This window comes from Monomorium pharaonis, chromosome 9 (assembly GCF_013373865.1).
Source record: "Monomorium pharaonis isolate MP-MQ-018 chromosome 9, ASM1337386v2, whole genome shotgun sequence".
In the NCBI taxonomy this organism is placed as follows: domain Eukaryota; kingdom Metazoa; phylum Arthropoda; class Insecta; order Hymenoptera; family Formicidae; genus Monomorium; species Monomorium pharaonis.
In genome coordinates, this window is record NC_050475.1 from 20,376,756 (window position 1) to 20,401,870 (window position 25,115).

General features: G+C 38.9%; 2 protein-coding genes and 1 long non-coding RNA gene across 6 annotated transcripts; 2 read left to right on the forward strand and 1 right to left on the reverse strand.

The window, feature by feature from the left end:
- The first annotated feature begins 1,655 nt into the window (after positions 1 to 1,655).
- LOC105835257 (transmembrane protein 42) lies at positions 1,656 to 5,064 on the forward strand. The gene is made up of 3 exons (XM_012678355.2): positions 1,656 to 1,775; positions 2,356 to 2,502; positions 4,915 to 5,064. The coding sequence occupies exons 1-3, from the start codon at positions 1,656 to 1,658 to the stop codon at positions 5,062 to 5,064; spliced, it is 417 nt and encodes a 138-aa protein (XP_012533809.1).
- LOC105835258 (dual specificity protein phosphatase 15) lies at positions 5,063 to 25,109 on the forward strand. 4 transcript variants are annotated; one of them, XM_012678356.3, is made up of 8 exons: positions 5,063 to 9,136; positions 15,084 to 15,925; positions 20,638 to 20,754; positions 20,928 to 21,052; positions 21,711 to 21,882; positions 22,131 to 22,312; positions 22,707 to 22,904; positions 23,720 to 25,109. In XM_012678356.3, exons 2-8 carry the CDS (start codon positions 15,905 to 15,907, stop codon positions 23,982 to 23,984), a joined length of 1,080 nt encoding a protein of 359 aa, XP_012533810.1. In that variant the 5' UTR covers positions 5,063 to 9,136; positions 15,084 to 15,904; the 3' UTR covers positions 23,985 to 25,109. The 4 variants fall into 4 exon arrangements, with proteins under 4 accessions (XP_012533810.1, XP_012533812.1, XP_012533811.1 ...); XM_012678358.3 differs by lacking the exon at positions 5,063 to 9,136 and adding an exon at positions 9,143 to 9,661; XM_012678357.3 differs by lacking the exon at positions 5,063 to 9,136 and adding an exon at positions 9,668 to 10,037.
- LOC118647330 lies at positions 10,606 to 23,724 on the reverse strand. Its single transcript, XR_004964638.1, has 3 exons — positions 23,646 to 23,724; positions 22,699 to 22,900; positions 10,606 to 13,821 (listed from the first exon to the last, which is right to left on the reverse strand). It is a non-coding gene; the product is annotated as an uncharacterized LOC118647330 (long non-coding RNA).
- Positions 25,110 to 25,115: the final 6 nt, after the last annotated feature.

Here is a 25,115-nt window from a genome sequence, read left to right on the forward strand (position 1 = left end):
TAACGTTGTTGCGTAACCGTTCTGCATTATGCGCTAGCCGGTCGATAAGCGGGAGGGAGGGGATTCCCCTCGTTACGATCCGTGCGCGAACGGGGTTCCCGTTCGCGTTCGCTCGAGGAATTCTCAGCTCGGACGAGCCGATCGACGATCGAGGCGCGAATCGGTCGTGCTCCGCTGGATTTCATTGGCTTTAACTCTTTTTTTTTAGGCCACATACTTTTTAGTATTCATTTCTATCAATTTATATAGACTAGGCGTCATACAAGAATGCATTTTCGCTTCAAGTTATAGCATACTTTCCGTATGTTCTATGGTGACGTATCCTATATGGAGTATGGAAGGCAGCTGAGCGAAAAGGCATTATTGACGCCTGGTGTATGTACATACATACACACACACGAAACACGAGTTGTTTGAAGTTAACTGCGTTCCGATTTCCATTTTCCGTATAGAACATGTTACATGAACTACACTAGCATCTCTCCGCTTACGGCTATCTTGATTTATAAATTTTAGGACTTACGATCGGTCATGCTAATATTAACTAAAAATAATATTAAACCGTTATGATAAGATCGTGCATTCGTTAAAACTCATGGTAAACTATCACTTTATAATACTAAATATTATATGAACTAGGGCTTCGAAACTTTCAAAATTTAAAGTTTAAAGTTTACTTCGAAAATCTACAATTATGTGACAAACGCTTTTTAACTATAAAACATTGTCGCTGTCACGTGCGTATGACATGAACGTCGCGACAAACATATTGTCATACGCACGTGACAGGTGACAATATACGATAATGCTCCACTTTTTTTTCTCGTGGTTACGTTTCTGTTAAACACATTAAATAGGATTTAAATCATATCAGAAACGCTTAAATCTATTTTTCATCGTGTATGCACATAATGAGAATAAAAATAAAGAATACTGTTACATCTTTTACATTCTGCATATTAATTCGAAATCAAAATGTAATTTGATCGTCGAAGCAAAATTTTAATTGATGCCTATTAAAGATATGTAAATCAAAGTTTTTGACGCCAAATCAAATCAAATCGTTGACACTTTTAATTTACAATAATTATTGTTAGGCTGAATATTAATATTTAGGTCCACAGATAATAACAAAACATTTCTACATTGTAAGAAAAATAATATTGCTTTATAATATAAGATTATCTTAAATCTTTAACATTTTATAAGATTGATTCCAACTTTTTAGATTCGAAATTTTCGTATAATTCTCTCTTTCTCTTTCTCTCGATCTTTTCGATAAATCGCGATCGATTCGTACGATTCGAAGCTACGCGCCTCCGTCGTTACTGACGCGCCGAAGGCGCATGCTTCGATTAATCATCCGTCGTCATTCGCGGCCGCGCCGTTGTGCGATCGCGTTCAATATCGGTTACCTCGTCGTATCAAAGTGCTTTTGCTCCCGATCTCGATTCTCGAGCAGATAAGAGTAGCCGCGAATCTTATCGCTCGCGACCGCACGGCGCCGTTCCGCACGCGCGTTTGCCGCTCTCTCGAACTCTCGGTGACATTATCTCGATTGCTCTCGGTGCGAGGAGAGACCTTGAACGCCATCCCGCCGATCTCGGCGACGTCGCCGAGAGACCCGGACACGTGCACGTGAGTCATCTATCGGTATGGAAGGGCGCAGCGGTGGCGCCATCAACGGAGCGCATCTCGCGATCATCGCCGGCGTTTTTGGAACTATCGGTAGTCTCCTCGGTAAGCTCCCCGGTGGCGCCGACGCGTCGTCATTGGTGAGTTGGCGGTAGATTCGAACCGCCGGTAAAAAAAACGAAAATGGGACTTTTCATTCACAAATTTAGAATATTGTTTTAAAAAATAATAAATTTGATTAGCGTTAAAGAAGTTAAGGATATACATGTCTTAAAGTATTACCAAAATTTTTTAAATTTTATGGGATATTTTATTATTACGTTTGAATGTCTGCGTTGAAGCTTAAAAATGGAGCATAATTCTTTTGTTAGTTTATTTAATTCTCTTATTGGTTTATTTAATTTTTGATTTGGTCTTAGTTCTTATGAAGTACCTATTTGTAAATTTGATGACGAAGTAGCATTACGAATTAAATCAAATTTTTTGATACACTATAATAAAACTCTGATATTTACACAAAAGTTTCTTTGGATTTACAAACTTATTCGTTTAAAAGTTATTTATCTAAATAACTTTATAAATTACAGCAAAATAGTGTATTTTTGTGGTGTAAATTGTTATAAACATAGAAATTTATAAGTATAGAAATTTGAAACGAGAAATAAATGACGATACAAAGGCATAGAACATTATAATGTTTACATGTTTATTTTTTTATAGCTGTCGTTGCTTGTAAAAGGAGCGCTTATCGTCTTTATGATCGTGTGCAACACCGTTGGAAACACGTTTTTTGTCAAAGCGCTTCATGCCAGCGGATCTTCCTTGCCGATAACGATCACCAGTGCAGCTACAAACTATGTTTGTTCGGTGAGTGTTAAATCTTATAATTAATCTTGTAAATAATATTTTTGTATTATTTATATAACACGGATTAATATGAACGTTCTATTCGCGATTGTAATCTCAGTACGTATTCTTCAACAGATTTGAACTCGGTTTAACGAAAATCCCGAAATATTAATAAAGTTTTAAAATAACGGAAAAGAAGCTGTTTTAGAATTAAGCTTTAAAAGGTCATATATAAATAATTAATAAAATATTAAGTTAAATTAAAAATCCATGATTTTAATAATAATTCTACTTTTCTCAGCTAAATTTTAGTCCGCGGTTTATAATGGAATTACAAATTAAAAATTTATAATGTCAATAATGATTTTCTTTCACTAAGGAAAAATTAAGTAATTGCTGTTATTAGAATTAAAGTGATGGTTCCAATTATGGATTAAGTTTGCAAAATTAAATGTTTTACAAACATATATTTACTAATAAAAGTATAAATAAATTTTTTTTACATTTTTTAATTTTTTGTAAATATTGTAATATAAAATCTTTCTTAATCATTGCTGAGAATTAGGAAGAAAGCGGAAAGTTAAACAATCTCTCTAATGAGCTTTTCAAAATGTTTGATCATTAATTTAATGGAAGTTGTTTTGAATAAAAATTATTTAAAATTTTTATTTTTATTGGGAAACTCTGAAGAAATGATATAATAATAATATTCAATTAAATTTTTCAAGATAATTCTACTCCAAGAGAATTTTAATTTGTGATTTACGTAATAAAATTGAAAATTAGAAACTTACGATATAAATGATGGTCTTTCCTCAAGGAAAAAGTTGCCTTCAAATTGGAGTATCTGTCAGTGAAATTAAGGTTGCGACAGGGCGACCATCCATCGTGCTTATCGCAAGAAGAAGTTAGATTACCGTGTAACATCGGACCGGATATTTTTTTTCGTTACGAGAAACTTTTGACAACGTTAATGGAATGAAATGGCAAAGGGAAGCGATCTTTTGCAGAAAAGGGCATTTGTCGACAATTATTCGTCTATAGTCGATATACATCCGAGAGCCGGTTGGTTCGCAAGGAGTGAAAGTTTGTTTCGCAAACTAGACGTAATTCCGCGAGTGTGTGTATGCACAATGCGGTCATTGCAATTATATGTGCGCAGGTAGTACGTGGCGATTGAACGGGAACTGTACGATATGATACACGCTATTGAAACGCGATCTCGATTGCACTACATTATACGCTGGGAAATGCATTGCGCCTGAATTATTATTAGAATAATAGAAATAATTACGTCCTATTCTCTCTTTCTCTCTCTCTCTCTCTCTCTCTCTCTCCTTTCATTCCTTTTCCTGTGAAAATGGCTCGTCTCGTACAAGAAATAAAGCTTTGTCTCACTATGATCAGAAATGTGGGATTATTTGTTTTTTTTTTTGTACGACGTTACGGCAGAATTTGTCTTTAATTCTCCGTGAAAATTGATTTAATCCATTGGCGCGCTATGATTGCTGAAACGGCGCCTTACATTGATTGCGTCGACGTGAAATTAAATATTCACGAGATTAACTTTGGGTTTGCGAGGATATAGATGCGCTTTGAGCTTAAGAACGTCACCGGGTAATAATCCCCAAGGAATAAAGATATTTGATCTATATAATCTGTTCTATTATTATCTTATGTCGAACACGTGGTACGCCGGATCGCATTAATTTCCAATATTTTACTTTGTTGATAAGTAATTTAAATAAAAAAAAATTTTTTTTTCACAGGATGATTTTAATCCAATGTAACACGTAGTATAAAATATTTTTCTGTTTTTCAAAATAACATCCCATATTACGTTTTTTATCTCTGTAAAAGGGGAATATTCACACAGAAAAATATCAGTTCTACTGTCAGGAAAGGCTATTACTCAATTTTTTCTTCTATTAAATAATGATTATCTTTAACAAAGAAATTTTTTTCGCAGAATATTATAAAATTAAATAAAAAAAAGTCAAAATAATATGTAAATCGAATTTTTATTTTAATCTAACATTCTTGATTAAAACATAAAATTAATAAGATTATATAATTTGAATAAATTTGATGCTTATGACAAACTTACGATAAATTCGTAAATATATAAATTTATAAATTATTTGAAATACGTGATATTTATTTAATTCAAGTGCATATTCTTCTGTATGTTTAAGTAAATATTACTTGTTTTAAATAAATGACGTAATTTAAAATTATTCATTAAAAAGATATTCTTTGCAAAGATATAACCGTTTCTTAAAAAAGAAAATTAAAAAATGAATAACTGCTTTTCTTAACATGAGAATGATGTTTTACTTGTCTGTATAAATGGATTAGTTTCGATAACTTTGATTATTAATTTATTATGAAACATCAATTTTATAAAAATATTTCTCGTCCTCGTTCAAGGCTTTGGTAGGCTTCATGGTGTTTGGCGAATCTGTCTCGTTGAGCTGGTGGTGTGGAACTTCCATGGTACTTCTCGGCTTGATGTTGATCTGTAATGTTCCCGCTGAGAAGACCGCTTCCGATATCGGGGAAAAATTGAAACATCAATAGCCGCCGACAGACGCTTTTATATTCCGGGCAAGAGCGATTACGGTGATGTTACAACGCACGATTACTACCATTTTTGTATTGACATCGACAGATATTTATTGTTTAGATCCTACATTATGTCTTTCTTATACGCCGGAAGAGAGAACATATTGTATTGCTTATAAAGGATAATAAGAATGAATTTTTTTTGTACACAAAATGAGAGTATTAATAGAATACGGATATTACTTAATTAAGTATCACAGCTATGTATGAAGGACAATTATATATTTTTTGTCATAAATAAAGTAGATATAGAAAACAAAAGTATTAATAGAATACTTTACTTACGGATATTACTTATATAAGTATCACGGTTGTTATGAAGTATTAATTATCTATTTTTGTCATAAATAAAATGTTTTTTCTATGATTTTCTACGTAAATAATGGATATAATTTTGAAACACGTTGACGTAATTACTCTAACACGGGATGATGTGTGATATTAACGTATAATACACGTTATTGTATTATTAGATCGAGCAATGAACGCAGCGATATATAATTCACTTAATACTAAAAGGATAAAAATAATTTATTGGGTTTAAGAGAGAAATATTTTGAAGAGATATAATTTTTTTCGCTTTGTTCTAAAATTATTTGGTTCGAAAAGATTGATCGATCCCTGAGTGCATGGAAAATCTTAAGAATGAAAAGGGTAAGTAATGGATTGTACAGCTGTATAGGCTGTATAGGCATAAGAAAAACGTTTTATGGCATTTCTTACTTGTTCTTTGCAATCGACCTAACATTTTTGTATTTTTATGTGGATAGATTTTATGCGTTAGATCTTGCATAAAGTGAAGCGAGTTCCCAAAAAGTCATGTTTCCTGAACAATGTTTATCGTTGTACAAAATTATTCAGTTCAAGAAATGACTTTATTTTATCTTCCTCTGGTTATAAAATATATTATTTCTGCCTTTGTCCTTAGATAAAAGAAGTGTTAGCCTTTTCATTTAAATTATCAGATCTAAAAAAAGATCCAGGTATGTATCTCGCGAATTTTAAAATTCGATATTTTTAAAGATAGAATTTAATAACATCGTAAATATATAAATTTACCTTTTATAATCTTTATTTTATGTAATAATATTTTTACATGTAATTTATCTTCTCTTTATTCAAAATCTACAATGTTAAGTTATTTGAACGCAATACTGTTCTCGTGCTGCGCTTGTTTTAGCACGGCGAAGTGGATATTCGTATCCAAGATAGCTGAATAAACGATGATGAGGCAGAGAGATATTTCTCCCGTTCCTTCCTTAAAATTCATTAATACGATGCCATCTTCCATCTGTACAGAGTCCTCAAGTGGATAATGTTTCTCAACATTGATGCATTAACGAGGCGAAATTAGCGCGGTGAGCAAATTATACGTCGTTATTATCACGTTACGCCCGATGGTGACGGTCTCTCCGTGTCGACGTAACGCGTAATGAAGACGGATGTATTTACGTCCCGGGATGTAAATATACCTGCCGTGTACGAATGAATATGCGGCGTCTGATAGGGGGGACTATAACGGGCGTTGGACGAACGAAATCGATTCCCTGTTGACGTTGATTCGCCCGCAGGTATCAAAATAGTTATCGGTTATGATATCAAACGCACACGTGAATTTCGACGCGGAATTGAAAGCCGTTGGCTTTTTCACGTGCATTGAAATACGGCCCCGTAATCCTGTCCGATTTCTCATTCAACATTCTCTTCTAGATTACGTTGGAACGAGTTCGCGAGATAATATCGTGTTTTATTATTAATTAATAAACGTGGGGAGTAAACGTCAAATAAATAAATACTTTATTGCTCATATGCAGTAGGCAAAATCAAATATTTCGCATTAAATAAGAGAATATTATGAGACGAGGAATTATTGTTGCCCACATAAAAAATAACATTCATCAAACCTCCATAACTCCACAGGACGTCTATCTTCACTATGGAAGTCAGATAGATCTCCAATAGAGATCTATATCATATTCATGATGGATGTCCTCTATAAATCTATCATGGATGCTTATTAGACATCTATTATGAATATATAATAGATAGGATTGAGCGAACAGTATGTGCGCCATTGCCGACAGATGGATGGCGATGTTCTATTATTCGTAATTAAAAAATAACAGAATAAAGGGTGTAGCATGATGAAATGCAGTTGTAGTTTTATGTCTTAATAAAACAACGATAAAATGATTCCTCTTGAAGATGCACGGTGAAAAGGCAAAAACTAAACTTCAAGATGAAAGTACGTAAAATGTCATTCCGACATTTACAGACAAAACATATCTATAAAGATATTATTAAACTTTCGCGTTAATGACTATGACTCATCCATCGAAGTTCTACGAAACACCTGTACTTGATCTACATAATGTCTATTAGTCATTCATCGAAACTCTATGAAACGTCTATAATTAATCTATCCATAACGTATATGTCTAATAGACACCTAGGATTGTCATCTAATGGAGGTTCGATGGACGTACATTGCGAAACTATGAACTTTTAGCGGACGTCCATTGGAAATCACTTTAATGGAGGTTCCGAATCTCCGTATTAGACGTCAAATGATTTTTGTGTGTGTGATTATGAAGTTTTACGTGCGTATAATTTTAATTATATTGTAAATACGAGGGAATTACATAGAAGGAGAAATTATTATATCTTTGTATATAATGGAGAAAGTTGAAATATTTTTTGCTTTCGTCTAGAGATGTCGCGGAAAGACAGCGGAAAGAGCGCGTCTCGGCAACATCTCTCGACGGGACGCGAGCTCATTCAGGATCTCGTCATACTTTACACACACAAACACACACACACACACACATCGTGGTGTTGCGGCCACGACGCAAGCGTAGCACAGTAGCCCGCGTGTGCGAGTCCTACTACACTAGATTCCGCGTTTGTAGGACAGGGTCGTGGGGGCGGGGAGGGATAGTTAGGGGGGTGAGAACGGCCTTTATTGAGCGGCTTCTGCGCGAACTCGCCCCGACGCTGCTGACGCCGACGTTCCCGACGTTTTCACCCTCAGGGACGGATTACCACCCTCCCCCCCGAGTATCACGCCACCGGTAACATCGCTGTGAACGCAGTGTGGCTGCTGTCTTTCTGGTTTGGGAAAGGCAACATGAGGGGTGGTTAGACAAGGAAATCGCTGATCTTAGAACAAGGGATCTCAAATTTGAGATTCTCGAACGGAGATCCTTCCTCACTTCTCAATGGTAGATTTCCGACTCGCAAAATATCACAACGTTATTATTTTTATCTGGGATCTGTTTAAAAGCAGATAACGATATTTTTTTATAAATCCCATAAAATCCCCGTACGCGTGTCTCCCCGCGGCTTCAGAATCACACGGTGACGGGGGATGGAGAGGAGAGACGTGGAGGGGGGAGTTTCTTCGTCTCGAGTCAGGATCCCGAGCCGTCTCAATTCGGTCCTGCCGATCCCCACTGCGGTTCTACCCCTTCCCATTCCGTCGCGACAAATCTGTTATACGAGATTTCCACCTTCATCCTCACCCACCTCATGGCAATGAATTTGAACGGGACACAGATTCCCGCGGACGGGGTGAGAACGACGACGAGTCGGACGCATTCGTCGCGGCGTCTGCGTCGGCTCCTACGTAAAACGAGAAAGAGAAAGGGAGAGGAAGAGAGCCATGAGATAATGACTCCCCCTGTCTCTTATCGCGGCCGCGGGTCCGGACGCCCGTATCTCCTCAGCCCCGTATCCGACGCGGCGGGCGAGATTATCTCCTCCGCGTGAGGACGTCCGGATGTTGTCCCTTCCGACATCGGGCTAAGCCTGGCTGTGCGACCAGGCCAGTCGTGGTTCAACGCCGCGACAATCGATCGCAATAGTGCTCAAGGTGCCGCGTCCTCCGAGAGTGTGCGTCCACCACCACCACCACCACCACCCGTCCGACGAATCGTCCCGTTTCACCGTCAGGAATCATCCGTCTGATCCCGGTGTCTTGGTCCCAGGAGGAGAGGAAGGAGGAGGAAGTAGAAGCCGCAGGTGTCAGGTGCGGAATATAATCCTGCCCTCGGGATATGGGAGCCGTGCCATGTCGGAACTGGCAAAACGCGCATTCGAGGCAGGCTGTTTCGCGCGCGGTGATAGGATCTACCCCACTATCCTGCACGTTGCTTCAACCGCTGCTCCCCCGCCACCGACTCCTGCCTAGTCGCTCTTCGTAGCCATCGTCGTCGTCGTCGTCGTCGTCGTCGTCGTCGTCGTCGTCATCGTCGTCGTAGTCCGGTTCCCCCCACTTTGCCCGCACCCCGCCTTTTTCTCGTTACTTCTCCCTCTCTCTTTCTCTCTGCACTTTTCTCACCCCTTCGTCTCCAGGAAAGCCCCTTGCCGTCGGTTCCTCACGCGTTGCTTCGCACCAAGAACGGGGCAGTTTTCGTACGACGCGCCCTTCTGTCGAGTCGCCGAGAAAGAGAGAGGGACAGAGAGGCAGGGGAGAAGGGAGGGAAAGAGGGGAGGACTAAGACAGAGAGGGAGATAGGAACGCACACAAATTGCGATGCAATCTACCGCAACGGTATGTGTGTGTGCATGTGTATGTGATAGACGAGGCTGAAAGTGTAATCGAACGATGGAATTAAAGAGGCGCGATCCGCTACGATCGGCCGCCTTGGGAATTCCTCCTCGTGAAGGGAGCAGTTAAAAGCGAAGTGCAAACGGCTTCTCGTCCATTCCGGCTGCTCTCAGAGAGGGGAAAAGGGAGAGAGAGAAAGAAAGATAGAGACGCAGAGAAGGGAGACAGGGATGAGACAGAGATAGAAAGAGAGAGAGAAAGAAAGAAGGGCATAGCTTCCCGCGAGTGCAACGAGCTAATCCGCGATAACGGAGAGCAATCTCTCCCAAAGGGATTCCCTCCTCCCGCGATATCAGTGTGGAACGTGAATTGTGTGCAGGTGTGTTTCGAATCGAATGTCTCTCTTTTCATCTTCTTCCTCTCAATTACGAAAGCTTCGTTTGATCTTGAGAACGCGAGATTCCCCCTCCCCCCTTCGTCCCTTTACGAGGTGCTCGTTCATCGCGAGTGATGAGACTCTATCTCTATTAATCTTCCGGCCACCTTGTTATTTCATAGAGCAAGTGATGTCTTCGCGCATCGGGAGAGATATCAGATGGCGAATTGCCGTATCGCTTGCGATAACGTGCAGCTTTTAGCTTGATTACAGGCTAAATCGCGATACGTTATGTGGGACTGAGATCAAAAGAGAGAGATTCAATAGCCGGATGGTTTGTCGAGAGGATTTTGCGATACGCGCGTGTCCCCCGACGCGTTCGATTTTAATGAATTAATTTTATGCGATTGATTTTGCGCAAGGGGAAAAAAATTCTGCCGTAAAAACGGGCTTCGGGGCTGACATGCATGTGCAGGCTCCGCGGATTCGTGCGGGTATACACGGGGATTGGTTCTCGGATTGGATTCACCGGCCGCCCATATCGGATGGCAGTTTTATTTTAAGAGTAGGTCAACATCCGCGCGTTACGCTTTAGCATGCAATTGCATTTGAATCTGAATGGCAAATTGATAACCGTAGCAAAATAGGCGGTGTTTCCCCGGTGTGCGAATATCCACAAGTTCGGACGATATCGAGTGTCCCGACAGATATAGATTGCATTCATGCTCACGCCAGTGATTGTAATACTGTTACTTCGCTCTCCTAAATAAATTATGTTTTATATGAATTATCATTAGATTAGGCTAATTAGAGAGTTTTACAATCTCCGATTATAATCGCAATAAATTGAATGTGTATTTCTACGTATTTATTGTATTCATTTTTGTATTGTGCAAAATCTCTTTACATGTACGCGTACGCCAAGCAAACAATGGGCTTATATCACCGCGATCGAAGATTAAATCACACAGACGGATGATGAAAAATTATTGTTTCGTTTCGGTATTACAATCACTAATTTATGGCTTCTTATCACGCTGGAGTGTTAGTCTATTAACGGTCAATGTATCATTTTTCGTGCTAAATATTTCGCGAATAAAATGATTTTTATATAATGTAGTGAACATAATCCTTTAAACTTTTCAATATTTAATTTTCAAATATTAAATTACTGACTGTTCAATGATTATAATTCAAGTGTAAAAAAAATAGATAAAAATAAATCATGACATTTAATATTCGTTACATTAAAAGAATGGTTTTTAATATAAATAAACAATTTTAAAATTTAAACAATTTTAACGTGGCTTTTCTATTAAAAAGTTTTTAAATTTTTCACGAAATTTTATTTTTTAATAATAAAGTCTCTTTTTATGTGTCTTTGACAAGAAAAGGTCTTTGACTCGGAAATTTAAAAAATTATGAAATTTTGGCAATATACTCACAAAGAGAATCTCTGTTAAAAAAATTAATAGAAAAACAACAAAAATAGTAACCGCCACATAAAAAAATTTTATCGTTTCTTACTGTTTTACTTTTAGAAAGAAATGTTACCATTCCCTGATACAAGCCGACTAAATAATTGGAATATGATAGAATTCTTGTACTATTTTTTATTCTTTAATAAAATTTATCACCAATGATTAAAACTATATCGTCATCACTTTGATATTCACACTGTCAACTCTCGCTTTAAAATGATTGAACATTTCCTATCGTTTTCAATCGGTTTTTTTACGGGAATATTTCGATATGTGATAAACTATTTTTGCGCTGCTCGAATTCACCCTAAAGGGATAAAATTATCCTTTGTTTGTTGGTAAATAACAAAATAAAAATAAAAGGTAGATCAATTTTCCAGGGGGGTTGATTTTGTTCCTTCAGTGTAAATTCGAACAAAATAGCAAAAAAATTATGTCTTATAAAACGAGATATTCTCCGTGTATTGTCTATAAGTTTTAGATTGCTAAATTGGAGATCTTTCCTTGTAAAGCTACTTATATTTCGATCGTGTAACTTCAATAGATTAAAATGCGTACTTGCTACAACTGACGACGTGTTATTGAATCACGAGGTCGCCGTAAAAAGTCTGTGAGTTGTTACAATTAATGTAACTTTCAGCAATGTCGATAAAGTTCCAACCTCCTTCTTGGCGATCGACCAAGTTAATGTTGTACGTTCAAACCCCGGCAATGCTGGAGGTTTCTCGGATTCGTCGCAATTACATCGACATTCGATCGCGTCTCTCGATGGCTTTACGCCGAAAATAAACAGCGAGCGAGCATCCCTCGTGCATCCGAGCTGTCTCGTCTTGGCTCGAATTCAGTGAAATCAGAGCGCACGGTACATCGCAAAGTGTGTTTTCCGTTTTGACGTAGAAAAATACGTCGCGTCAACATCTATATGCCAATATGCCGGGCTAGAATTTACATAAATGCATGCCTATCGTGCTGCTGTCGTATCCGAATGCGCGCGTGCAAAACACGTCTATTCCTATGCGGCCGTGCTATTTTTCTGCCAGAGAATGTCGCGACCCGGCGTGACAGTAAACGGAATTTTCTCTTCTCGCGCAATCAATCGCACCTCTTAAATATTGCACGGGGAAATTTGATCGTTGACTGTCGGCTAAAAATCTACACGGGGAAAATTTTTTAGTAAAAATTACTGTGGTAAACAGCAAGCGCGAAACAAAAAAGTAATTATGAAAATTTGTACTATGCTTTTTTATCAAATTATAGTGTTTACACTACTTATATTATATAATTCTCTGAAATTTATTCTTATAGTCTGTAGATACTACTCCAGACAGCACACGTTTTAAAAACGTATTAAAAATGTATGCAGTAAACGTTCCGTACGTGTTTAAAATATCCAAATTCTTTAAAACGTCCAAATAGGAATATATTTTGAACGTCCAATAATGCATTTTTAAAACATTTGTCCATGAACATTTGAATAAAACAAAAACTAAAATCGAGCGTTCATTGAATGCTATCTGAGATCGTACATGGTAATTTTTACTATAAAATTTTCTCCGTGTAGATGCATCGAACACTATTTAAATGCAGCCGGCCGTACTACTGGCAAAGTGGGTTAACGTACTGCCAGGTAGTCGGGTCCTTATAATCCATGTTATTGATCTTTATGTAATCGATAAGCTCGTGTTCTTTAAACTTCTCTCTTAAAAAATTTCGATGCAAAATAGTAGGAATTGACAGATTTATTTTCACTGAAATTTTATATTAAAGTTATGTAGTATAATATCGTTTCAATCGCATTCATCTACTATAGATAGAGAAGTTATTAATTATTTCTAGTTTCTTAACAGTATCTTACTTAAACAATGTGAAATATTAATTTAAACATGTATATTTTTTTATACTTATCTAATCTGAAAAAAATGCGATTTGCTTTACACATATATTAAATGTATAAATTATACATTTTCATTATCTAAACAGATTATGTGTTAGTACTATATAATACAAAGTTTAATTTCCGAGAAATAAGGGAGTGCCGATTTAAGAGGCTTAAGTAAGATTTTCATTAGATAATACATCATACATAAACTGGAAACATAAAATAATATAAATTTCGATATATTAAATAAAAAATTATTATTATTGATTAAAGATAATTATTAAATTATAATTTAATAAATAAATAACATCAAAATGGTTTAAATCTGATATTTATAAATTCAAAACACGTAGGTAAAGGATTATATAAGTTCTTTTAAATCTAAGTCTATTGGATTTTTTAAGCAGAGTCAGTTCGTGTCCGTTATCTGAAACAACGCAAACAATTTTTAATAAAAGGATTTTATATTGCCATTCGTAATTCATTTTCCGTGGATGTCTGCTATTTCCGTTCCGCGTGATAAAATAATGCACGTGACTTAACTAGGGAATAACCATCCCTTTTCTTTGCGTAAACGATTACCTGATGTAATTTTTACACCCCAGTTAGTCATTGTTATTAACTATATATTGTATATTATTGGTTGTTCTATAATTTATAAATATCTGAAGATATTGTGTATATAAATTTAATCAATATTTTTTGAAAAAAAGTGAGGAGAAATTAAGATGTTAAACAAACAGAAGAAACTCATTAAGTAACATATTATTTTCAATATTTCTAAGAAATCAATTAATAAAACGCTTTTATATATTATAAATCTTCTTTAAAAGTGTATATTTAGATGTTTGTAAAAAATAATTATTAAAAAAAACTCATTATTAGAAAATAATTATTAGAAAAAATTAGAATTATATTCTATAAAGAAACAAAATATTTCATATAAAATAATGTATTATATAATTTATGATATATAGCAGTTTAAAATAAGATTAGTCTCCATTATGTAAAAGTAACATGTAAAGTAAGTGTTACGTAAAGTCATTTATATTGCGTTTGCTCTTGCAGAATTATTAAAAATAGTTTATTTTTATTATACTATTTTGTTATGTTATATAAATACACGAATATTTATACATAGAATATTTTTCAATAAAAATAATTATTATAATTGTCTCGAAATCTTCGAACGAAAGGTAGATTTTGGATTTTTACAGTAAAAAGAAAGTGTTGCGTATAACATAAAAAAAAAACAGTGACGTAAGCTTCATTTTTCCGATGCTGGTGTGTTAAGGAAAAAAAAAAAACAACACTTCAAAGTGGTTATTCTCGGGTTAAAGGCGCTCTGTCGTTCGCCAAGTGAAATCTCGCGGTCAGTTCGCCCGTTTTTAAGGCGACACTACGCGCGCGAGATCACGCGACACACGTCGGAAACGCCGCGCTGGGCCGGCCGCGGGGCGACGACAATTTATCAATAACTTGTCCCACTTTCTCGGAGAAAGAACAAGCGCACATTTCCTCCTTCGAACGTGGCAATCATCCCCAACACATACACACACACACACACTATTGCTAATCGATACTCAAGACAAATTCCTTCAATGTTATTTTCGCTGCGTCGGCCACCTACATCTCCCGTCCCTCTCGCACCTCATTTTTCAAGCGAGACTTTTTTCCACTCTGTTGCAGGGTGTCACGGCATACAGGTAACTTCCTGAAGACGGTTCTATTTCTCGTCGTCGTCGTCGGAAAGTCATGCCCGAAGGTACGCTCGTCGGAAGGTACGCCCGAGGCCGGGCGCGAGAGACGGAATCCGCATGCAAATGAAATCCTCCTTTCCGTCGGGGGGAGGATACGGACGAGCATACGGGAGCGTCTACTCGGTAAAGAGGCCGCGAAAAAGCGAGCGGTGAATATAAATGCGTGCTCGCGCTTTGAGAATCGGAGAGAGGAACGTGCGCCCCCGTTCGCCCCCCTTCCCCCATCCCTCCGTCACCCCCGAAACGCAGAGACGGGCAGATGCGGCGGCTTATCAGGAGGCGGAGGCGCACGATCGCGAATATGATAAGCGAGTGAGGGACTCCTCTCCGAGCGGCCGTCGTGCATGATAATGCACGATAATATCGCGCGCTGTGCGAATAAATCATCGATGATTATCGCGCAGCGGGGTTAGGGCGATAAATTGCCGAACAGAACGAAAGAAGGAAGGAAAGAAAGAAAGAAAGGGGAAAAAAAGGGAAGAGAGCGATAATACCGCGAATGCCGAAAGAGAGGATCGATCGCGCCGCGTGCCGCGAGGAGGCGATCCCGAGGATGCTGCTGCCGCCGCTCGACAAGCAACACCGTTGCCGCCGCCGTCGCCCCGCCGCCGCCGACGAGGAGGAGGCTGCTCGGTTGATCGACGTCGGATCAACTCGAACGACTGAGGATGCCCGCTGAACGGAGACGATTCGCCGCCGACTCGCGCTTCTGAACAGCAACACCGAGAGAATAAAGCGCTCGCAGGCACCATGGGGAACGGCATGAATAAGGTGAGAAACTGTGCATCTTCTCCGGGGGGTGACGGGGGGGAGGGGGAATAAACGTATGCTCTCAGATCGATAGCCGCACGTAGCCGACGCGGCAGGAAACCGAATGCATTTTTCATATCTCCGGAACAAAGTCGCGCGGGACGTTCCACTTTTCGCGAGAAGCGCCGAATTAAATATTTATCCGCGCCGGGTCTTTTTTCGGCGAGGACGCGGATTCTCTAAAGCGGAACGGCCCGTTTGATATTCAATTTGCATTTATTCCGCGAACTCTCTCTCTCTCTCTCTCTCTCTCTCTCTCTCTCTCTCTCTCTCTCTCTCTCTGTTTCTGTCTCTCTCTTATAATTTATTCGAACCGCGCAACGCAGTTCCCTACTGTATTTTCAGTCACCGATCCTTCTTGTTCTATTACCGATTGAATATTCGAGAGTCGTTTCAGAAGGTACTCGATTTCCCTCTGCCGTCTTACTGCCCTCCGTCTCTCCTTTAATCCGTTAATAGACAAGCTACTAGTACTAATTGGTCACTCCGAACAGAAGATTTAACGAAAGTATCCGGGCGAATCTGCAAAGGAACTGTCTTTAAAAAGTTTAAGGTTTCTTCAGGACAAAGGTAAACGAGAAATCAAAGAACTTGTTTCCAACAGTGGAAATATTGATTTAAATAGCTTCTTTTACGTTTCGTTAACGAAACGTAATTCCGCTTAAGACCCTCCATTGTTTTCTTTATGAAACTAATTATGGTTCTTATTTATCATCGCCCCTCGGGTTAAATAATGGCCAATGGATCTTCATTAATCGAGCTTTCTTTTTTTTTCCTCCCGTCGGAGCGCGACGGCGCGACGGGGAAGGGCGAGGGGGGAGTTTCCTTTTTATAGCGTGACTGTAAGTTCCATTCTGAGGATTGACTTCATGCCTTTATCACTCGACAACTTGTTTAACGCATTTCATTGTAACGACTTACCAGCTGCTGTCGCGTAATCTCGCGCTTAACGGCCAACATGATACTGCTGATAAGAATAAAATTTTATGACTGGTAAACGCGCGGTCGTTGCAACTCGCAATTGTGAAACGGAAGTGTAAGAGATAAGCCTGACGGAGAGAAATGTTGCGGCGAAATGAAACTTCATTTACGCTAACCAACACTTTGACGATGATTGGTATAAAATATTACGCGGGGAAAGTATTTTTATATCAAAAATTAAAACTATGGTTAACAGCGAGCGCGAATCAAGGTAGGAATTATAAAAATTTGTATTATTTTTTTAAATCAAATTGTTATAGTTTGGATACTGCTTATGATATAATTCTATGAAATTTCTTCGTAGGATCCGTAGCTGTTATTGTACATCGTAACTTTCGATATACATACATGAAATTTTCTCCATGTACGTTACAATCGTTATAAATAATTAATCGACAATTTTACTTACATATTCCCGTTGTAACTTTTAATGGATGCTTAACTTATTACATATTTTTCTAACATTATAAAAAATGTAATTTACATTTTAATTGCACTATAAATTAAACATAAGTTTGTTTAGGATTTGTATAATGTTTCTATTCGAAAACAATTTCAAGTTGTTAGGAAAGAAAATTATTTTGGAAAGACGCAAATAATAAATTGTCAAACACAAAATGTTGTTCCATCAAATTTTAAATATTTTAATTTATTTAATATATGTATATGCATTTCTTAAAAAAAAAATCTGAATTAATAGAAACATAATATAAATAAAACGTGTGTCTCTGCTAGCAAATAGCTTTTCTTGTACAGAAATTAATTTAAATTAAAAATTAAATATATGTATTTTTTTTCTTCTACTACAAAATGTAAAGCTTAATTACTTGAAATGGACATTTTTCCTTGAAGCACCTCAAAGTTCCTTGTACCATTAAAGAATATTTTATAAATTAAAGATGAAGAGAGATAAATTTTCAATTGTGTATCATAGCAAAGTATTACATCACACTCAAATATCGAGGAGCGGATGGGCTGCGATTATCTCGTTGCGATCCATCTTAATCCGCGATCGATCGAACATCTACGTTTCCCCAACGAATTCATCTTTGTTCGCGAAGCCCCCCGCATTTCCGACGTCATCTCGAAAGAAATCCTGATCGAGCACGTCGATAATGTTCATCCGTCCCTTTCCGTCCGTTTTACAATTCCTCGTCGGGCGTCCGGTCTTCCTGTATCGTTTACCGGGGGAGTTCAACAGACGTCGAGTCCCGCGAATTGCGCCAACCTTCCCCGCATCTTCCGCGCTCTTCGCGTCGCCAATATTCGTAGAGTGTCTATCCCGTGTGAAACCCCGCGTTGTTGAGACTTCAGCTGTCGATGCCGACACGAAGTCCGAGTCGTCGCTCGCGCGAGCGGAAGTGAACAGGCTCTTTACGACGAACAGTCCGCGCAACTCGGGCGCCCTAATCAACGGCACGACTCGTACGCTTTTTCGGCCGCTCTTCCGACACCTGCATTTCTTCCCTCCTCTTCGTAGTCCGCGACGCGATTCCTCGCGCTCCATCTTCTCCCTCCGTCTTCTCTCGCGAGCTCGCGGTCTCTGCGGACGCACGGTACTCCCGTCGTCGGCTGGTCTCGCGATCGCGACATTTCCGGCGTGTCCCGGGTGGGACGGGAAGGGAGGTCGGTACGCCGGAAGTTCAACGGGGACGACGGGTGCCGGCAAGTCCGGGACGCTCCTCGGCGAGTGTGCGACGATGTCACCGGGTGCGGGTGGATAGTGACGGGCAGATCGCGATGTTCCGTCATCGAACGATCGATACCCCGAAGCTAATATCTGCACGACGCTGCCGTGAATCGCGCAGACGCTGCACCAGGAGACCACAAGCGATCGGAATCGCATCTTCAATGTGGGATATCTCGCTTTTTGCTATTACCTTTTATTCTTCTAATCCTCCTCCCCGCGGACATGACTTTCCTCACACTTTTCTTCACCCTTCACGCCTCTCGCCAGGGGAGCAAAGGCGACGGCCCGTCACATCGCTCGCTGTGGTCTCGTCTCGGGACCCGGGCGTTTCTTTTCTCGCTTAAAATCAACGCGAGCGAGGGATGACGGGGGGCGGGGAGAGGGATAATCACCGCGCGATAAGAACAGTTCGAATGGAATTAAATCGCGGAGGGGGGACTGAGACTAACGGCGTTACCCACGCGTTAGTTCGGTGAGAGAATGGGTGTTCTCGAGGTAGCTCATTGCGACAGGAAAATAAATGTCACACACGTGAACGCGCGTCACGAACAGATTGCCGCGGTAGATTGCTTCTCTGAAGCGTCTTAACTTGCCTATCGCGTTTATCGAAATGGAAAAGACTCCGCGGGAGGACCTCCTTATTCATTTCTCTTCCTAATCGGCGACCAGAAAATTTTGACTTATGCAGCGAAAATAACTCTATTTCGCTGCGGTTTTCAAGCAAATGATTAAGTTAAACTAGTTCTAAGAATTGGAACCAGGTAAAGAGCGAGTTAAACCGGGATCAAAGTTAATTTGCATTGGTGAGAGGGTACATACAAAGTGTAAGTGGATTCAAACCTTTGCACCAATATTTATTAGTTTTATTAGTATTTGCTAAAAAAATTTGATCTAACACGTAATGATGCCTCCTCGTAAAAATTCGTAAATAAGTACCGCAAAACCGCGATTTTACATAAGAATCAAGAGCAAACTTGAAATTGAATAACCGTCGAAAGAATTATCAAACGTCACGCACAAATACTGAAACGTACTAATTAAATAATAGAACAATCTGTGAAATTTTAAAATTCTTGGTAATACTTTGAGAGATGCGTAACACGTATATCCTTAACGGGAGACGACGATTCTCCTGGCGTGCGATCGCGTCACCGTTAAAAAATACTGAATCAATATTGGCCGAAGAATCACGGAAAATGAGAAAACCCGCGCGAGTGATAGCATTTAAGCTAATGTATGCGTCTGTAGGTCCCGTCTCTCTGTACCTTAAACACTGCCTTTCAAATTCAATATTTGCCAAACAGTAAGTTAATCTAAGATTACCGCGACGTCGACGGCCATCGCGGATCCATCACGCAGCTTTGCATTCCTCCCTCGGTCTGACCTGGATTTTCCTGGTCGTCTAATCGTAAGTAATCTTTCGCCAAACAAACCGAAGGAGAGTCGGTCTTTTATAAATCGCGACCGCCGAAAAAAGTAGAAGCGATAAGAATGTTATGATTTATTTGGAATTATTGTCTGGGAAGCGCGCATTACGGAAAATATATGTTAAATATTGAGTGTTAATTAACTCTTTGTCTACACATATTAGAGTGCAATGCTGGGAAAACAGTTAATATTAGGGTTGAGTATTATACGTTATTATAATATTTTTCTAAAACTGAATTAAGTTTACGATTTATAAAATTAATTCAATTACGTTAAAATTATATAAACAAGAAACTTAACTTAATTAAAAGTTACGTTAAGATTAAATTAATTTAAGTTAAATTAGAAGCACTGCTTATATTAAATCAGAGAATCATTATTAAAGTTTGATTACTCAAAATAACGATTATAACAGACGATAGACAAACAGGTTTTCTCTATTTTTTATTTTATTACTTTTTCTCAATATTTTTACAATTTTTGTGTTTAACAAAATAATGTAAACAGAGAGTTAAGACTCGCCACAGCATTTGTCCATGATATCTCCGTAATTCCCTCGTATTATCGTTCGCAGGTGCTTCCTGGTCTTTACGTAGGTAATTATCAGGATAGCAAGGACGCCGATCAGCTAGAGCGTTTCGAAATTACGCATATCCTGGCTATTCACGATACGGCTCGCCGTTTGCATTCCGTGAGTACAAACAACGTGCACAACAGCGTAGCACAAAGTGATGTAGGGTTTAGACTAAACCACCATAGGATAATTAAGGGGAAAAAATGTAGATTAGAAACGCGTGTGTTTGTATTCTCTCTTCAAAAAATACATTTCATGCTTCGACTGAAAATTAGTGTTGTATATTTCAGGATAAGCATTATCTATGCATCTTGGCCGCTGACAGTCCCGATCAGAACTTGTCGCAGTATTTTTCTGTGTGCAACGACTTCATTCATTCCGCCCGTCTCCGCGGTGGGAATGTTTTGATTCACTGGTAGATATATGTTTGTTGCTGCTATTAAAAATAGGATGTCTTCTAACAATCGCAGAGATGTAAAATTTTTTAAATTAATTTTAAAATATATTCACCCTCAATAAAAATATTGAAGCGATTAAAGGAGCGAGATTTTATAGAGTTGTGCGAATGAATGTTTTTTGACGCTTGACTCGAATCGAATTGAATTAAATTGAATCGAATCATTGAAACATAATTTTTAATTAACAACGAAATTATTGTTTGTATGGTTGAATTTTAATTTATAGATAATAAAAATAGATTTCTATATAAAAGAAATAATACTGATTATGTAATATAAAGTTACTTTATGATTTTATCAGATTATCAATACATATGATTTCTATTCAAAATCTTCGAATAGTTTGAATTCGAATCATAGATATTCAAAGCAAACTAATTCGCACATCTCTACCATTTTGTTAATGACTGAAGAAGCAAAAATGAAAGTAAATTGGTAATTAAAAATTAACTCTCCAATCAGTAAGGAAAGAGATAGCTAAATTGTCAAAGAAATTAGACTGTGATTGGAAGACCTCCAACAATTTTGACAATACAACTGTTTTAAAATTCTACAAAAAAAAGTTTGATAAAGGTATAGAATAAAATCTGAATTTTTATCAAATAATTTTTCTAGTCTGGCTGGAATGTCGAGGAGCGTGACGGTGGCGGTGGCCTACATCATGAGCACTACAAATCTGTCCTGGAAAGAGGCGCTTAAAGTTGTTAGGGTCGGTCGTTCCATTGCAAATCCGAATGTCGGTTTCCAGCAGCAGCTCAAGGACTTCGAGTCTAGCCGTTTACAAGAGGTAAATGACAAGTAAACGGGACGTATTAATTCAAATTCGCAGCTGCGAAGAATTCAGATCGTACATATGCCTTTTCTTTCTTTTTATCTATTTCTTTAGGGAACGTAGTGCCGCTTTTTCTTTTTCTTTCGGAAATAATTTTGTTTCTCTCCCGCGTCGAAATTCTATTTAATCTGAGAAATCTTCAAATCAAAGTCGATGTTATTTTATATGAAATTAAATCTCTATTGTACTACACCTTGATGTAGGAACGTAACAGGCTGAAAGAGCGATTCCCCAGCCTCGCTCTCGCCGAGTCCGACGCCGAGATCTGCAGATCCACTCTGAGAAATTACGAAACACTGGCCCTAGCGAGAGAAGTGTGCGAGGGTAAGTGCGCCTTGGGACGCACTTGTCCGACTGGGCTTTGCCGTCAAGCTACTTCCAAGAGGTGATTACGTTGGAATACTTAATTATTGAAGCGACGCACACACCTTTATTCTATCCAAGCCTGACATGACAATAGAACTTTGCCTATCTTGATGAAATTTTTTTTCACGATACAGTTTTAAGAATTTTTATATTTTAAAGTTATATATATTTCTGAAACAATTCTTTAAATTTGATAAATTTTTATAATTTGCTTTAAGAATTATAGAACGCGAAATCTTAAAATATATCAATATTTATTCATGTGTGAAAAGATGTAGACTTTTTCCGGATCTTTTCATATTTCTTGCAAAAAGTTATGTCATTAAATTAAAAAAAAAAACACACGTGCACTGGAAAATGAAATCAAACGGTAGTAGAGGACGTTATACAGAAGAAGCAACGTACATTTGCAGGACTCTGAGAAGGAAGTCATCCACCAGTAGTATCGGAAGCATGTCATCCGGCAGGACGCCTCCGCAAACACCCAGGATGCTGCCGTCCGCGCCACCCTCGCCAGCTATGCACAGATCGTCCAGCGTTGTGTCCACCGGCTTTGTGACAAGACCGGCGGGATTGCACTCTTATACCGGAGGATCCGCTCCGCCTTCTAGGTAAAAATAAACCTTTCTTATTTTTATTATGCTTTCTTGTACTTGAAAGTATTTTATTAAAGCGTTACGATTTGCAATTAGTGACTTAATTGCCACATTTACATTTGAAAAGACAAGATGACATTGAGAGAAAAAGATATATTGTCTCACTAAAAAAACAGATTATTCGTTAATCTTGGAATGCTATTACACGTGAATTTTTATTCAAATCCTAATTCAAAGTTAGTATAGCTTTTGTTATCGAAATTTTGAAGCTTAAAATAACATTTAATATAATTTTGTTTACATTAAAATAATGTTAGTCGAATTATTCTAACACTTTGCAATCTGTCAAGTAGAAAAAGTGTAAAAAAATTCGTAATTTTGTGGGCGGATTTTTCTCCAGAGAAGACTCGACGTAAGAAAAGTATGAATAGCACTCTAGGATTAAGGGGATTCTAAAGTGACGGGATTACTGACGTTACAGGATGTAAAATTCTCCTCCTTGGATTTATAAAATTGAAAGCTTCTTTACGTGTTTAATATACAAGAGAATTAATCGCGAGATACTAAAATCAATCTTAAGAATAAATAAAGTAAGTAAATATTTTTTATTTTTAATTTTAAGTTTAATTTGTGCAATTTACTTGTGCGTAAAATAAGTCGGTAAAAAAGGTGTTCAATCACGTAAAGCAAATTCGGGGGATGTTATCGCCCGTAACGTCGATAACTTCGTCACTTTAGGATCCCCTATTTGCGAACTTAATCTGTCTGCCGCAAGCTGATACGTTTTCGTTATCGTGGACTGAAAAGTTGATTAATCGTCAATCACGCAGGGCTGTCTCGAGGGTGGACCTATCGGCGGCGGTCGCCTGCAGCAGCAGCAGCAGCAGCAGCAACACCAGCCTCTCCGCCGTGGGCAGATCGAGCGCGTTTTCCAGCAGCAATTGGCGACTGACCGCCGGTTCCGCGCCGAACACCCCGCGGCCGACGCCGCCGGTCTCTCCGCAACGCTGGCCGAGACGGCTGTCGAACCGGCAGACGCCGCAGCTGCCGGTACCACCGTCGGCGGAGTCCCACCCCTCGACGACGATGACGTAACATCGGGAGTCGCGCGGTTCATTGTCGAGCCTGCTGGAATAACGGACCGAAGAAGGGGGATCGGCGGACCGCTCGAGGATCTCATCACTTACGATAATATTCTTCATCGTCGGCGGACTAAATCGCGAGTTTGCTATCGTTTTTCCGGCGTCGGATGCGCGATCGTGCGGATGAGTCTCCCGGGAGGGAGCAGCTTCCGCTAAAAAAAGAGGAGGGAAATGTTTCGATAAAGGTATTCCATGAATTATACAAAGACGTGCCTGCGAATGTTTTTTACATGTTTTGGAACATTCGATGTTTCCAGCGGAGGGTATAACGACGAGAAACTATTACAGGGGCGCGGGGTGGGGGGTGGGGAAGGGATAAATAACTGATGATCCACGTGATCGTGTAAAATGTTGGATCGGATTTGAACTCGTCGGGGAGGGGAAAAAAAAAAACACCCCGTGTTTTAATCGGATGCGCGCGCGTAACGCATTGCCGGGGATTTAGCGATGTTGACTTATACAAGTTGTTACAAGTTGTTGCTTATACTGACGAGAAAGTGCTTTTACCGCGGATGGATGGGACGAGAAACGATGAAGATATACTCTCTCTCTCTTCGTACGTATCGGATGACAACACACTTCATGTGAGTTAATTTCTCGATTAGACCCGCATCCCGCGAACATAATAGCTGGATTCTCTCATGGAGAGAAATAGAAGTAGTGATGCGGATACTGACAATCTGTCATTTAAATATATACGTACAACGCGAGGTTGAGAATTCAGGGTGGTACACGATGGTCGCGCAAAAAAAAAAAAAAAACCGAATCGATCTGTGAGGCGAAGCGGCAAATTGGAAAGATTGACACACCCGGGAATTAATCCTTCGGGGGGGCTTTATCGGTTACAATGATAATTGCGCGCAATTAAGTGCGGAATCGGTTATTTCGCGCTTTTTTACGGTCGCGGACACTCGGTCGCGCTAATAACGCGCTCGTTAACGACCCCCGTGTGCAGCAATCCTTCCCTCGGAGATAATGTGCGAAATCGTTACCGACTAATTATTGGTTATGAAAAAGAACATTGCTCAAAGCGGCAATTACGCAATATACATACATTTCAAAGGATTAATGAAAAAAAGGGAGA

Bases quoted from the DNA above. Each gene is read 5' to 3' on its own strand.
- LOC105835258 (XM_012678356.3), top strand. From the start codon at position 15,905: ATGGGGAACGGCATGAATAAG. The intron at 15,926-20,637 runs GTGAGAAACTGT...TATCGTTCGCAG, and splicing joins TGGGGAACGGCATGAATAAG to GTGCTTCCTGGTCTTTACGT. The intron at 20,755-20,927 runs GTGAGTACAAAC...TGTATATTTCAG, and splicing joins CGGCTCGCCGTTTGCATTCC to GATAAGCATTATCTATGCAT.
- LOC105835257 (XM_012678355.2), top strand. From the start codon at position 1,656: ATGGAAGGGCGCAGCGGTGGCGCCATCAACGGAGCGCATCTCGCGATC. The intron at 1,776-2,355 runs GTGAGTTGGCGG...ATTTTTTTATAG, and splicing joins GCGCCGACGCGTCGTCATTG to CTGTCGTTGCTTGTAAAAGG. The intron at 2,503-4,914 runs GTGAGTGTTAAA...TCCTCGTTCAAG, and splicing joins CTACAAACTATGTTTGTTCG to GCTTTGGTAGGCTTCATGGT.